General features: G+C 37.0%; 1 protein-coding gene across 1 annotated transcript; it reads right to left on the minus strand.

Moving 5' to 3' along the window:
- Positions 1–2,015: 2,015 nt before the first annotated feature.
- LOC120412898 (solute carrier organic anion transporter family member 74D) lies at positions 2,016–15,665 on the minus strand. The gene is made up of 7 exons (XM_039573529.2): positions 14,892–15,665; positions 4,017–4,582; positions 3,276–3,948; positions 3,076–3,217; positions 2,775–2,900; positions 2,354–2,676; positions 2,016–2,285 (listed from the first exon to the last, which is right to left on the minus strand). Exons 1-7 carry the CDS (start codon positions 15,188–15,190, stop codon positions 2,117–2,119), a joined length of 2,298 nt encoding a protein of 765 aa, XP_039429463.1. The 5' UTR covers positions 15,191–15,665; the 3' UTR covers positions 2,016–2,116.
- Positions 15,666–16,119: the final 454 nt, after the last annotated feature.

Genomic DNA, 16,119 nt, shown 5'->3' on the forward strand with positions numbered 1-16,119 from the left:
TAAAACATAAAACATAAAACATAAAACATAAAACATAAAACATAAAACATAAAACATAAAACATAAAACATAAAACATAAAACATAAAACATAAAACATAAAACATAAAACATAAAACATAAAACATAAAACATAAAACATAAAACATAAAACATAAAACATAAAACATAAAACATAAAACATAAAACATAAAACATAAAACATAAAACATAAAACATAAAACATAAAACATAAAACATAAAACATAAAACATAAAACATAAAACATAAAACATAAAACATAAAACATAAAACATAAAACATAAAACATAAAACATAAAACATAAAACATAAAACATAAAACATAAAACATAAAACATAAAACATAAAACATAAAACATAAAACATAAAACATAAAACATAAAACATAAAACATAAAACATAAAACATAAAACATAAAACATAAAACATAAAACATAAAACATAAAACATAAAACATAAAACATAAAACATAAAACATAAAACATAAAACATAAAACATAAAACATAAAACATAAAACATAAAACATAAAACATAAAACATAAAACATAAAACATAAAACATAAACAAAACATAAAACATAAAACATAAAACATAAAACATAAAACATAAAACATAAAACATAAAACATAAAACATAAAACATAAAACATAAAACATAAAACATAAAACATAAAACATAAAACATAAAACATAAAACATAAAACATAAAACATAAAACATAAAACATAAAACATTTCAATGAAAACGTTTCTTTATCCCCCTTTAGGTGCTTGGTCCTACTCATATTCATATAGTGAAGAAGCGCGACGCATCAATCTTAGTGAAAATGGATGCAAAATAAAGGAAAAAAAAATGCTTTAGATAAAATGAACATTAAATTTGGGTGCGCACAAATTTTAGAAATTTTATTTTCAAAACCAAGATTTGGAACACTGAAAATTGAGTTCCTTCGTATATCAATGAAATTAAGTAATATGTAGTTGACAGCAGATGTGTTTGCGTTTATTCAAATATTTCTATTGATTTTTGGAAGACTTTCTTGCAAAACATTTCAAATTACTAACCTTTTTCTAAATTTACAGTTTTCTCATGAATTAATTGCACTTGAAGTCCAATGAAAATTTTGAAGCCATTTTAAAAAAAATAATGTGTCCTGACTTTTCCGACCGTTTTTAAAAAGAGGGGGAGTGGACAAAAACTTTTAAAAATATTTTCTACAGCCTATGAATTATCCCAACATAGAAAATTAGCTCCTGCTATAAAACAAAGCTAGCACGCAACATTGCATGAAATAACTGATACAGCTGCTGCTCACCAGATGGCCACATGTCAGTGATGCGAAAATTTATATTCAAGTTTATGTATTCTGAGTTAACTCGAGTTCTCTGCAAACCAGTGTAATATTTCGAAGCCGTCGTGCTTGTTGTACGGAGTTTTTTCGGTTTTTATTGAATATCTCAGGATTGAAATCGAATTTTGGGGATCTGTGAAGGTCAAAAGATGAGGCATTGTGAGCTGCACAAAATGGCGTTCTTAACTCTATTTGGCCCAAAATCGACGTTCGACAAGTTGGAACATAAGCGACAATTTGCCATTTAGATCAGAGACACGTGACTCTTTATCCAAAGGTAAAACAAAAATATATTCGACAAATTCTTGGTCAGAACAGAACTATTTTCAAAAAATTAGTATATTTGACTGATTCTAAGCGTTTTAATGGAAGTAGACCAAAAGCTTTTTCTGCAATGTTTTTCTGGCGGACATCTTTCTTTCAATTACAAGAATCCTCCAACGAAAAATGTCTTAGAAAAACATAAGGTATCTATAATGACGACGAATCAGCGCATATTTGTCAAAGATTTGTGATTTTATCCTCATTTGTGTTAGTGTCGATAGTTAGATTTCACGTTGAATTGATTCGTTATTGAATTAATAAATAATCAACTTGATTTATGAGTATGGAAATGTGATATTATGAAACGTAAAACGAATGAAGAAGTTTTGTTTTATAATCTCATTTGCACTACATTAATGTACAGGTGTAAATCTTTGGAATTTTCTCTAAAACTTAACATTTAACCAGTAGGACTTCATTCCTACGATGGCCGATCCGTCGTTGCTTGCTCCTCCTTTTCCGCCAGATCGATTTCCTTGTCCTTCACCTCGTCGTCGAAAATTTTCAGATTCTTGACGTAGTACCACACCCCACAGTCGAACAGCGTCCCCACCAGCACGAACCCGGCCGCGATAAAGTTCAAAAGGTACCTGAACGACGAAACAGGAAGCAGGACATTAGTTAAAGTTTGATTTTTTTTTGGGTTTTTCGTCCTCACCGTAACGTTTCCCCATCGTACAGCCAGCAGTTGCCCTTGCCGGAGCAGGTTTTGCCCCACACCAGGCAGGTCCGGTCCAGCACCAGGCCGAAAAAGATCGGACTCGGGATGAAGGACATCAGGCTGAGCAGCATCATGCCGAAGCCCATCGAGACGGTTTTGTCCTTCTCGTCGACGCACCGCACCGACACCAGGAAGTTGCTGGCTCGCCCGGTCGCGCCGGAAAACTTCAGGAAGCACATGACCGCCAAAAACGTGAAAAACTCCCGCTTGCAGTCCATCGGGCAGGGACCGGCGATGGCCTTGCCGCCGGGGGGTGGTTGCTGAGGGGGGAATGAATGGTGAGAGGAAATTTCAATCAAAGATGGATGAAAAACAACTCGTCATTTTCTGAAAGAAAAAAGAATGACAAATAGCTTACCAGCTCATCGTAGGTGAGTGAGTACGGCGTAAGCTGGCTTCCGTTGGAGGAGCTTCGTAACCGTTCCAAAACGGGGTCGTGGCCTGAGTGATTTCTGGCCTCTATGCAAGCGCATTCGTCGTACGTCTGTGAGGGTTATGCAAATAAACAAGAAATAGCAGTGGTGATAAATTAGAAAATCTTTCCAGATGCACTTTTCTGCAACGAAGCGATAAGATAAGTTCTAACGGTAGCATGTTTACGTTCATCTCGAGAAAGTCATGTGATAATGATTGTTTTTCCTCGGTAGGGGTTGACTGACCTTAAGGTCACCAATCTGGTACTGTTGCCGGCAGCCGGCATGGCACGCCGAAATGTAGGTGTTGCCGTCCTCGCCGCAGATGGGGGAGTATTTGACGTAGTCGCACTGGCAGGCTGAGTTGCACGTGGGCGTTAGGTCGGTTCTAGAGCAAATTGACGCTTGAGTTGAGGTGTAACATGTATGGGTAACTTAAAACTCACGTCGACGGATGATTCACGATGACAGAGTTTTCACTCGCAGAACATCCCAAAAAGGCGTACCCGATCATCCCGCTGACGGACAACAGTCCCACCATGACGTTCCACGCGGCCATGTAGCGGGCCCTCGGCTTGTACCGCGATATCACAACGCCCGAAATGAGCACTCCGACGGCGGAAAAGACCAACGCCACCGTGCCCGTCACCAGACTGGACGTGGACGCCGACTGTTTGTACTGCGTTTCGATGTACTTGGGCGTGAAGATCCAGTACGGCATGTAGCCGAAGAAGTAAAACACCGACGCGATGTTGTTCAGCATGAGGATCTTGTTCTTGAGCAGTCGCTTGAACGTCTTGAGCATGTCCTTGAACGAGGCCGGCAGTTCGTCCTCCTTCTTCACCTCGCTGAGTTTCATGCCAAGCTTCTGCTTTTCGATGGCGATTCGTTTCCGGACGGCGGCCCTCGGAAGTTGCTTGGGGAAAAGACCGATGAACAGGGCAAAGAAGCCCAGGACCAGCCCCAGAATGAGCCATCCAATCCACCAGGCACCGAGCCAGCGGGGATCCTTGTTGGTGATGGTCGGGTTCATCGACGGGGATATGTACAGCTTGAGGCAGTACGAGGCCAGGGCGTACCCGATGGCGGGACCCAGCATCCGGAGGAAGTAGGAGACGCCTTAGGGTAGAGAGGAAAAAACGAGAGTTGTATGCATGTGAAAACAGTCCACCCAATAGGATACTCACTAACCAGGGCAGGAGTCTTGGACTTTTTGATGTTGTCGTCCATGTAGGACACCCCCAGCGTGTAATACAGCGAACTTCCAATCCCTGAGATAAACTGCGCCACAAACAGCACCGCCTGTGGAGCCAAATTCCCCTCCTCGACCTCACACTCCGCCCCGCGAGTCCCATTCGCCCGGCAAAGCGTTTTCGCCTTCTGCGCTTCAAACACCTCCTTGGTCTGGTTCTCGTCGTACGTCGCCCCGTACTCGGTGGTCAACGCCAGCGCCGATTCCCCGGGCCCGTACAGCAAGTGTGGCAGCGCGTTCAACCAGCAAAACAGCACGATCGTAAACAGCCCGAAGGCGATCCACCGCGGTCGGTGTCCCTTGCCGGCGTAATAGCTCAGGATGGCGGACAGAAACAGCGAGCTGATGTCGTTCCCGATCGAGATGATGCCGGTGTTACGGCTGGGAATTTTGTACCGCTTCTCCAGCGTGGTGATGGTTCCGTTGAAGTACGCGTAGGTGGCCGAGAAGACACAGCCCACGACTCCGTACAGGAAGACGTACGCTTTCTTGTTGGCGAATCTGTGAATGAACAAATAGTTCTTTGAATTTCATTGCCAAGAAGAACAAAGTTGTCCCAAATGATTTTTATGCAACTGTGAAAAATGCATCTGGTTTCCTATTTCAATATATTATTTTAGCGATTATTTACAACTTTCATATGATTTTATTTTATCACTTCTGAGCAATTCTGCACAATTTCATAAATAATTTTCGAGAATTCTACGTGCTGGTCATACAAATGGGCATCTTCGAAAATCTGTACCTTGAGAAGGAATGTATTGATCGATTTGGTGTCTTCGACAAAGTTGTAGAAGATGATTATGTTTTATAACTAAAAATTTACTTTACAAAATACATATTTTTTTATTTTCGATTTTTTCATATGTTTAAGGAGACTAAAAATAAAAAACGGAAAATATCATTGGTAAACATTTTTACAAAAATTTAAGAATATTTTTTACATTAGAAAAAAAGTGCAATCCAAAATGACTTAACGCAATTTAAAATCAAGTTCACCGTTTTCATGATAAAGGCATTTGGATTTTTTTTTCGAAAAATGTTAAGCTGTTTGCAATTTAAACATAATTTATGGATTAAAACTACCGATGATCAAAATATTTTTGCAATTTCGTCGTGAAACTATTATTTTTCCTGTCATTCTCGAACGACGAAAAAGCCTACTTTTCTGTAACAAAAATAAAAGATTCAAATAGTAACACTTTTCAAAATAAATGCTGAAAAGTGCTGCAACTTTTCGGCATTTTTTTGGAAATAGTAGTTAATGCAACAAATTGCAAAAAGAGGATTTTTTCAGCACGAGTCGTACATTTATCCAACGAGGTTCACCGAGTTGGATAAATACGAAGAGTGCTGAAAAAATCAAGTTTTGCAGCGAGTTCCATACAACATTTTTTGCAATTCCAAAAAACACGCACTGAGTGAAATTTTAAGTAAATTTTTCATGTAATTTGTCAATAAATCATTTAAATCAAAAAAATGTTGAAAAGAGTTACTTTTCGAAGTTCAACTTTTTAGCACCCATTTGAGTGCTGAAAAGTAGAACTTTTTAGCATTTATTTTGAAAAGTGTTGCTATTCGATTCTGTTATTTTTGGTATAGAAAAATAGGCTATTTCGTCGTTCTAGAATGACAGGAAAAGTGAGTAGTTTCACGACGGAATTGCAAAAAGTAATATTTTCAACATTTCTTCAATTTTAACGGTTCATTGACAAAATACATGAACATTTGACTTACAATTCCACTTAAAATTTGTTTTTTTTTTTGGAATTGCAAAAAATGTTGTTTAGCACTAGTGGCAAAACTTGATTTTTTCACCACCCGTCGTATTTATGTACGACACGTTTTGAAAATACCTTTTTTTGCCACTTGTTGCGGAAACTACAATTTCGATAAGCTATCTAGCTGAATTACTATTTTTAAGCCCTTATTTTTTCTACTCGCTTTATCTCGTAAAGTATTGATTCGATTAATTTTTCAAAAATAAATAAATTTCAAGATGCTGTATCTTGGCGACCAGCAGTTTGATCAACAAAGTCAAAAAACTTTTGTTGTATTTTTCGAAAAATCTAACCCACAAATGTTTATAACTTGAAAACAGTGCGCATTATCAATAAATTTGTGAAATCATTTTCGATTGCAAATTTGGTTTTGCATCTTGAAGTGATTTATACAGTTTTGGTTGACAATATTTTCTGTTAATAAACTAACTTTTTTTCCAAAAAAAATAATTCTGTGGTATCAGATTTTGTAAGTAGAGGCAAAGAAAAATCGAATCGTCGTATCGTAGAGCTCATTTTTAGTCCTCACAAACATATAAAAACTAAAATGGGAAAAACGGAACGGAAGCCTCAATTAAAAGAACCCATCTCAAGATGTGCATTATCAATTTTTCACAAGTCCATTTTTTATAACCAGTCTTCAAAATTGTATGAATCTAGTTTGGACAAACTAGTCATGTTTAGTGGCTTTTTTTGACATAGCAAATGTATGCAAATTTTTGCATTTTCTAAGCAGCGAATAACCGCGCAGGTTGAACCTACCAGAAATAATGAACTAAAATCAAGAATAATAACAATCCATACTCCAGTTTTCTTCTTTTTGATAATATTATAAGAAACTCATTTGGTTAATTTTTATTTGTGGCTTAAGGAAATTTCCGGGAAATTTTTCTATTAACAAAACTCAGTTGTTAGATGGTCTTATTTTCTCAATTTCGAAGTAAAAAGTATCAATAAATCTAATCCCGGGCAGACGGTAATAACAAAATTAATAATATTTCAATAACAAATCCTGTTAAAATAACAAAAAGTGTTATTATTTTATCCTGAAGTTCAATTTCAAGAAGAAAAAATAATAACAGTTTCTGATAAAATAACAAAATTTGGTATTGAAGTGATATTATATTGAAAATGTTTAATAACACGCTAATAAGAGGAAATGTTATACATTTCAAAAACTCTCCTAATAACAAAATTTGTTATTCGTTCGGTATACTGACTTAGAAATAAAAATAACCATAAATCGCACAAATGGAAAAGTTTCTAAGTGTCCATAACACAATCTGTTATTATTTTTTCTTTTGTTAAATATGTTTAGATCTTTGGGATAATTTTGACCAATTTCGTCAGGGTTATTATTTTGGCCATGAAATGGGGTCCTTAAGTTAAAATTATTCTAAAAAGTTGAAGTTTTGAAAGTTGATTTTTTTAATTATTTGATATACCCCTTAAGGGACTTTGTTAAAATTGGCTAGAACTATGGAATAATTTTGACCAATTTCGTCGGGATCATTATTTTGGTCATGAAATGGGGTCCTGAAGCTAAAATTATTCTGAAAAGTTGAAATTTTGAAAGTTGATTTTTTTAATTATTTGATATACCCCTTAAGGGACTTTGTTAAAATTGGCTAGAACTATGGAATAACTTTGACCAATTTCGTCGGGATCATTATTTTGGCCATGAAATGGGGTCCTGAAGCTAAAATTATTCTGAAAAGTTGAAATTTTGAAAGTTGATTTTTTTTTAATTATTTGATATACCCCCTAAGGGACTTTGCTAAAATTGGCTAGAACTATGGGATATTTTTAGTCCGGGTACTTAGCCGAACGGTTAAGCGATCTGCCTTTCAAGCAGACGACCTGGGATCGAATCCCGCCCGGTCAACTCGCCACCGAATTTTCGGTGGCAACTTGAACCCCCTGCTCCCTCTGGGAGCAACAGAATACACACACGGTAATTAATTACCACACACACACATGCCACTCCCCCCACTACAACAACTAGCGGTGGGTGAGTGGGGAATGGACGGGAAGATGACCAACCAACCACACCGCAACGCGTGAAGGAAGGAAGGAAGACTCTTCCAACAAGACCCCCAGGAGATCATCAACATCCATCAAGACGAAGAACAATAGATCTCGGATCTATAAATAGACGCACGGCTCCGTGATGGCAAGGCCGATTGAGCCAGTTAGGGTATAGGTTAAGATAGAGGACAAAGAATAAAAAAAAAAAAAAAAAATATGGGATATTTTTGACCAATTTCGTCAGGGTTATTATTTTGGCCATGAAATGGGGTCCTTAAGTTAAAATTATTCTAAAAAGTTGAAGTTTTGAAAGTTGATTTTTTTAATTATGTGATATTCCCCTTAAGGGACTTTGTTAAAATTGGCTAGAACTATGGAAAAATTTTGACCAATTTCGTCGGGATCATTATTTTGGTCATGAAATGGGGTCCTGAAGCTAAAATTATTCTGAAAAGTTGAAAGTTGATTTTTTTAATTATTTGATATACCCCCTAAGGGACTTTGCTAAAATTGGCTAGAACTATGGGATAATTTTGACCAATTTCGTCGGGATCATTATTTTGGCCATGAAATGGGGTCCTTAAGCTAAAATTATTCTTAAAAGTTGAAATTTTGAAAGTTGATTTTTTTAATTATTTGATATACCCCCTAAAGGACTTTGTTTAAAATGGTTAGAACTATGGGATAATTTTGACCAATTTCGTCAGGGTTATTATTTTGGCCATGAAATGGGGTCCTTAAGTTAAAATTATTCTAAAAAGTTGAAGTTTTGAAAGTTGATTTTTTTAATTATTTGATATACCCCTTAAGGGACTTTGTTAAAATTGGCTAGAACTATGGAATAATTTTGACCAATTTCGTCGGGATCATTATTTTGGTCATGAAATGGGGTCCTGAAGCTAAAATTATTCTGAAAAGTTGAAATTTTGAAAGTTGATTTTTTTAATTATTTGATATACCCCCTAAGGGACTTTGCTAAAATTGGCTAGAACTATGGGATAATTTTGACCAATTTCGTCGGGGTCATTATTTTGGCCATGAAATGGGGTCCTTAAGCTAAAATTATTCTAAAAAGTTGAAATTTTGAAAGTTGATTTTTTTAATTATTTGATATACCCCTTAAGGGACTTTGTTAAAATTGGCTAGAACTATGGAATAATTTTGACCAATTTCGTCGGGATCATTATTTTGGTCATGAAATGGGGTCCTGAAGCTAAAATTATTCTGAAAAGTTGAAATTTTGAAAGTTGATTTTTTTAATTATTTGATATACCCCCTAAGGGACTTTGCTAAAATTGGCTAGAACTATGGGATAATTTTGACCAATTTCGTCGGGGTCATTATTTTGGCCATGAAATGGGGTCCTTAAGCTAAAATTATTCTAAAAAGTTGAAATTTTTAAAGTAGATTTTTTTAATTATTTGATATACCCCCTAAGGGCTAAAATTAATCCGATAAGTTAACTTTTGAGAGTCTTTTTTTAAATTTTGTTATATTCCCTAACGGAATTGATTTATTTATTGAGAATTTTTGAAGTGTGAATAACAAAAACTGTTATTATTTTCACAGAGCCAGGAAGTCGGAGCTGACGTTGAAGTTCGAGCTGGAGTGAGACCTCGGAGACTGCATCGGATTCATCTAATTTTCAGCAACTTTTACTTGGAGTCGGAATCTGTGAAGTCGGGTATTTTTGGAGAGCTGAAGTCGTCGTTGACGTCATATCCTGCATCCAGAGTCGGAGTTGTCTTCAAAGTATGGATTCAAAGTCGCTTGGAGGTACCCGACTCTGCAGCCCTGACTAGTACAGAGGAGTTATGGCAACTGCAGGTTTATTTGCAAATTACAAATAAACCAAAACAATAACTTTTTTTTTTGTTACGGAGACATACCAGTTCAATAACATTTTTTATTATTATGCTGCTCCACCTCTCCGCACAAAATAACAAATCTTGTTATTCCTTCATGATTATTTCTGTGTTATTGGTTTGTTATTGCAATAACAACATAATAACAGTTTAAGTTATTCTTCGAACAAATCTTTGTTATTGATTTTTGTTATTTTAACAACTAATCCGATCATCCCAATAACATATTTCGATCTTCTCACAATATCATAAACTGACCTTCCCAAGTTATTTCCGTCTGCTCAGGATGGAATGATAACAGATATGCCACTGCCAAAAATTTGCTAGATATTCAAAGACTTTTATGGAATGTTTGGCAGTGGCATTATCAAAGCTCAACATGTCAAAAATGCGTCATAGACCCACTTTTTTTTTAAAAAAGGAATGCTAATGATTGAATAAGTATCTCTAAACTTCATGCTTAAAATATCTATTTATGAAAAATGTTAAATATTCCTCTCATTTATTTTTTTTAGAATAGTTATGTTCGTGGAAAATATATAGTTTGTCTATAGACATTTAAAAAAACTGACTGACTGATATTCTATGTTTTACTGTTGTCAACATTTTTGCCTTCCTCACATTACTGAGGAAAGGCTATAAAATCATTCGAAAAATGAACTTCCCAATTAGACCTCCTAGACCCACCTTCATGTATACCTGTCGACTCAGAATTCTGAGCAAATGTCTGTGTGTGTGTGGTGGGATGTTAATAAAAAAATGTCACTCGATTGTCTCGGCATTGGCTGAACAGATTTTTTCCGTTTTGGTCTCATTTGATTCGTCTTGGGGTCCCTTAAGAGGCAGTTTTTGTAAATATTGCTCGGTTTGTTCTAGAGGTCGTATCGAGGTGCTCCGATTTGGATGAAACTTTCAGCGTTTGTTTGTCTATACATGAGATGAATTTATACCAAATATGAGCCCTCTACGACAAAAGGAAGTGGGGTAAAACGGGCATTGAAGTTTGAGGTCCAAAAAACATGAAAAATCTTAAAATTGCTCGCATTTTCGTAAAACTTCATCAATTCCAACTCTCTAAGATGCATTCGATAGGTCTTTTGAAACCCTTTAAAATGAGTCATAGACGTCCAGGATTGGTTTAACTTTTTATTATAGGTTTTGCAAATTACTGCTCAAAATGGATTTTTTTAAAACCCTAATATCTTTTTGCAGCAGTCTCCAACACCCATACTCCTATAGGTCGAAAGTTAGGGAATTTCATGGACTATAAGCCTATGGTATTAACTTTTTGGCCAATCGCAGTTTTTCTCATAGTTTTTCGATTTTTCTATAGCAAACATTTTACAACGTTAGCTTTTGCCCTGTAGACTTCAACTTTTTGGTCTCAATTTTGTCATATTCGGAATCCTCGGAAAATTTCACGATAGTTAGAAGTATTGGAGTCGTAAATTTGATTGGAAAAAATGCCATTCAGAATGAATTAATATATTTTTTAAACAATTTGTTGGATTAGGGATAAAACAGGTTTTTGCCTACTTGATACAGCATTTGACGTATTGATCTTAGAGTAAATAAGATGTATTTCTTTTTTCAAAAATGTTTTTTTTTTTTTTTAATTATTTTTTAAATCAAATTTACCACCCCAATACTTCTAACTAACGTGAAATTTTCTGAGGATTTCGAATATGACAAAATTGAGACCAAAAAAATCCTCTACGGAAGCCTACAGGGCAAAAGCTAACGTTGTAAAATGTTTGTTTTAGAAAAATCGAAAAACTACACAGAAAAAAAAGTTGAATTTTGGAATGTTGAAAATTTGGTAGGTTGAATATTACCTCTTTTTTGAGTAATATTACATAAAAAATGTGTAAAAATGTGAACCTGATGAATATTCATCAAAAACTGATGAAAATTCATCATTTTCTGGGGTAAAACTCATCATTTTTTTAAACACCAAATCTGTCACCATTTCCTGATGAATATTACCATCATTTTTTTTCTGTGTATGAGAAAAATTGCGATTGGCCAAAAAGTTAATACCATAGGCTTATAGTCCATGAAATTCCCTAACTTTCGACCTACAGGAGTATTGGTGTTGGAGGCTGCTGCAAAAAGATATTAATTTTTAATAAAATCCATTTTGAGCAGTAATTAGCAAAAGCTATGAGAAAAAATTAAACCAATCCTGGACGTCTATGGCACATTTTAAAGGGTTTCGAACGCATCTACGAGAATTGTAATTGATGAAGTTTTACGGAAATGCGAGCAATTTTAAGATTTTTCATTTTTTTTGGACCACAAACTTCAATGCCCATTTTACCCCACTTCCTTTTGTCGTAGAGGGCTCATATTTGGCATAAGTTCATCTCATGTATAGACAAACAAACGCTGAAAGTTTCATCCAAATCGGAGCACCTCGATACGACCTGTTACACATTGGTGAAAAACTCGCTCTTAAGTGGCTATTAAATATTATGCAGTTTTGTTAAATACTTCAAAAGTTATGCTAAAAAAAACGATTATGACTAAAGTTCAGAAGATTGTAAAAAGGGTGGTTTTTGTAAGAAAATGTCATGTTATACATTTTCAGAAAGGTATTCCAACGCGACCAAAACATTGAAGATCTGACAACCCTATCAAAATTTATAAGCACCTAAGTGTTATTTAAATACTTTTTGGAGGCCGGATCGCAGATATTATGATGAAAACGTTTTCCGGACCTATCATGCGACCTGTCGTTGGATAGGTTATCAAAATACCTACCCTATCATAAGTTGTAAGCACATAAGTGCCTAGAAATATGAAAATATGATTACCCAATCTGATGGTATGAATAATAATTCAAGTTGATAGAACACTGAAAAGTCCGCCCTTTTGTGTCTAATTTGGATAGCATTACTCTTTAAATGTGAGGAAGGCATCAACCACCTGAGGGTGGATTTAATTTGTTTTTATTAAAATCATTTTTTTATATTATCTTCAAAAACTCTAGCAATATTTCATTGAAAACAGCAAGGTAACGTAAAATTTTAAAATATTTTTTGAGACCAAAAAGTGTCGTCAAGTAGGCCTACAGAGCAAAATTTAACGAAATTAAAAATTTGTCATTAAAAAATCAACTGAGATTGGTAAATACTTATCATTGTACATTAAATTCTCTTACTTTTGACCCAAGCAAGGTTGAATTCTGATGTAAAAGATATGGAAATTTGAAATTATAAATTATAAATTTTTAACAGTAATTTGCACAGAGAAACCAATCCCGTATATTTATGGCACATTTCAAAGACCTTTCGAACGCAACTAATAGAATTGGATTTGACAGACAAACGCTGGAAGTTTTATCCAATTTGAAAACGACTTCTAGAACAAATCAAGCTTAATCTACAAAAAACTGCCTCATTTTTTCCATTTAATTCTCAATAAAAAAATCTCGGGGCATTCGACATATTGAAGCCTTAATAAAGCATTAGAATAAAGTATGCTACTTTTGAATCACTAGAAACTTAGATATAACCACAAGAAATCATATAAATTTTCAAAATCTGAAAAAACTTAAACAACAAGTTTTGAGGCAACATATTTTTAAATAAATAGACTCAGTCGCCAGCCAGCGACAAGTTAAGACGTGTTTTGCTCGTGTTGTCATCTCGCCATTTTCGTCATTTTCGTCCCGTCCGCGGGAATCGGAAGCGGAAGAAGTCCAGCGAGGTCACTGGAATCGACATCGAAGGAGAAAAAGTTGAGAAGACCCTGCTCAACAACAACAAGTTCAGCCCGCTAGCGGATAACAAAAACAACAACAATGCCAGCCCAGCAGGAGGAGTGGACGCCCCGGCGGTTCCACCACCCGGCCAGTCGGCAGGTAAACAAAAGCAACCACCTTTGGTGGTGAAGAACACCACGGATTTTTACAAGCTCGTGGCGATAGTGGAAAGTTGTAAATTAGGTTTCAAACCGATTTACAAACTAACCCGATTTGGAACCAAGGTGACCTGCTTCTCTGTCAAAGATTTTGACAAGTTGCAAGAGCTACTCAAGAAGAAGAAAGTGGAATTCTACAACCACGATCGGCGGAGCGAACGAAATCATCGGGTGGTTCTTCGTGGTTTTCCTGATAAACTGAAACCAGACGAGGTCAAGTACCTTCTGAAGAGGGATCTCAAGCTGGACGCGCTGGAGGTGCATATCATCAAGCGGAAGGAATAGTCCACCGTGGACGAAACTCCGTACATTGTGGTCTTCCCCAAGGGATACACCAATCTGAAGAAGCTCTCTGCAATGAAAGTTGTGGCAAGCACTATCATTCGGTGGGAGGCCTACCGGAACAAGCGGCCGAACGTGACCCAGTGCAGGAACTGCTTGCAGCTGGGTCATGGAACCAGGAACTGTCACCTGAAAGGCAGGTGCAACAACTGTGGGGGTCCCCACAAGACGGACGAGTGCAAAGTCCAAGAAGCCGAGCCGAAGCGGTGTGCCAACTGCTCTGGAGCCCACGAAGCCACGGACCGCAGCTGCCCTAAGCGTGCGGACTTCATCCGGAGGCGCCAGCAGGCGTCGAATCCGAAACCGCCGGCAAGGAAGGCGGAGAAGCAGAGTCCAGCAGTTCCGGCGTTTACGCCGGCGGAGTTCCCTCCGCTGCCGGGCGCAGTTCCGGACGGAAAATCCAAGGATCGCCCTCGTCCCGCAGGAAGCAGCCAAGGTGGCCCCCGAGACGGTGGAGCCACGGAGAAGGAAGCCGGGGAGGTACTCTACAGTTCGGCTGAGCTGTGGGGGATTTTCTCCGAGTACATCGGCAGGTTCAAGACCTGCAAGACCCGCTTGGACCAAGTAACCCTCGTCAGTTACATGATCTCCAAGTATGGAATTTAAGGAGTTTTTTGTTATTATATATTGTTATACTGATCCTCGGTCCCAACCTGATCACAGCACCTTAAAGGACCTAATAAAAATAAGTTAAGAAAAAAAAATATTTTTGAATATTTAAGTAGTATGATTCTGAGCTTAGTTAAGTAACGTGATGTGTACACAATTTTATTTTAACTTCATATTTACACAGTTTTAAAAATCACTTCACTACATTGAACAAAAAAAACATTCAAAATTTGTTCAGATCGCAAAGCCCCTCCCACTCACCTCTGCAGAAACTCTCCCTTGAAGATCCAAAACCCGCACGTGGTATCCTTCGTCAGTGGCATGTCCTTAAACATGTCCTCCAAGTCATTCGGCAACATCTTCTCCATTTCTGCCCCATTTTTGGATCCCTTTTCATCGCCAGCACCGTTTCTTCTATAATGTTCTTCAAATTTCGTGGAAAATTCCACTTCTTGCACTTTTTTGCTGGAACACTTTTCCACATCTTCTCCCACACAATTTGTACTCTTTTCATGCTGCTGCTGCTCCCCCAACTCGTGGTAATTCTTTTCCGCTCCCATGATGCTTAATTTTCGACTTTCGTCACCTCCCTCCAACACGCCAGTAACGATTGAGCTTTCGCCCCCACTTGTGGAATGTGAGTTTTCCCCAATTTTCACGTTGAGCCAATCCTCTTACGGTTCCATTTGGAAAGCCAGTTCAAAATTTCACCACATCACATCACATTTGTCACTGCCTCCTCCAGCCCTCTGTTGAAGTGCCGGGAGTTTAAAAATAATCCTTGCCAATTTATCCCACGCCGCACGCCGCGGTTTTGTCCTTTCTGATGAAACCTCCCACGAGGATGACTTTTCTCTATTCACAGAGCACTTGAACTTCACTGGCAGCCCTCCGAGGCATATGTGGCAGCGATTTTCACGCTCTTAGTCTCTTTTATAATTTAATTAGTGTTCCCCGAGCTAAACCACCGGAGTTAGGGGAGGGGGAGGAACAGGGAGAGATCACGGCTTGGTGGGATGCTGGGAACTCTTCAGGAAGAGATAGCGCGATAGTGGCTCCTGCTTCTGGACTGGCTGGCTGGCTGGCTTATTGTTCTGAGCTATGGACAGAGTTGATAACGGGCGTGTTAAGATTACTTGTTATACAGTGAGTTCTCAAGGAAATTGCAATAATTAAAAATAGGTTTTTGATGCCGGAATCCCAAATTCTTATTAATTTTCCCGTGTTCAGCAGTTCATTTTGAGCATTTTTGAACAAAACTACGAAAAACTTTAAGTCTCGTGTTTCATGTTTTTTTTGTTTGTTTCATTTTTAGTATTTTAATTTGCGTTTATTTTGTTTAGTTTATTCTTGCTTCCAAAACTTTTTCGTTAAGTGTAATGCAATATTATAATAATAAATTTTTGCTTGTTTTTCACATTTCAGCTATATTTTAACCATTATCATTTAAAATGTGAAAAAAATGCGGAAAGTTTTTGTTTTTGTTTTT

Source organism: Culex pipiens, chromosome 3 (genome assembly GCF_016801865.2).
Source record: "Culex pipiens pallens isolate TS chromosome 3, TS_CPP_V2, whole genome shotgun sequence".
Taxonomy (NCBI): Eukaryota; Metazoa; Arthropoda; class Insecta; order Diptera; family Culicidae; genus Culex; species Culex pipiens.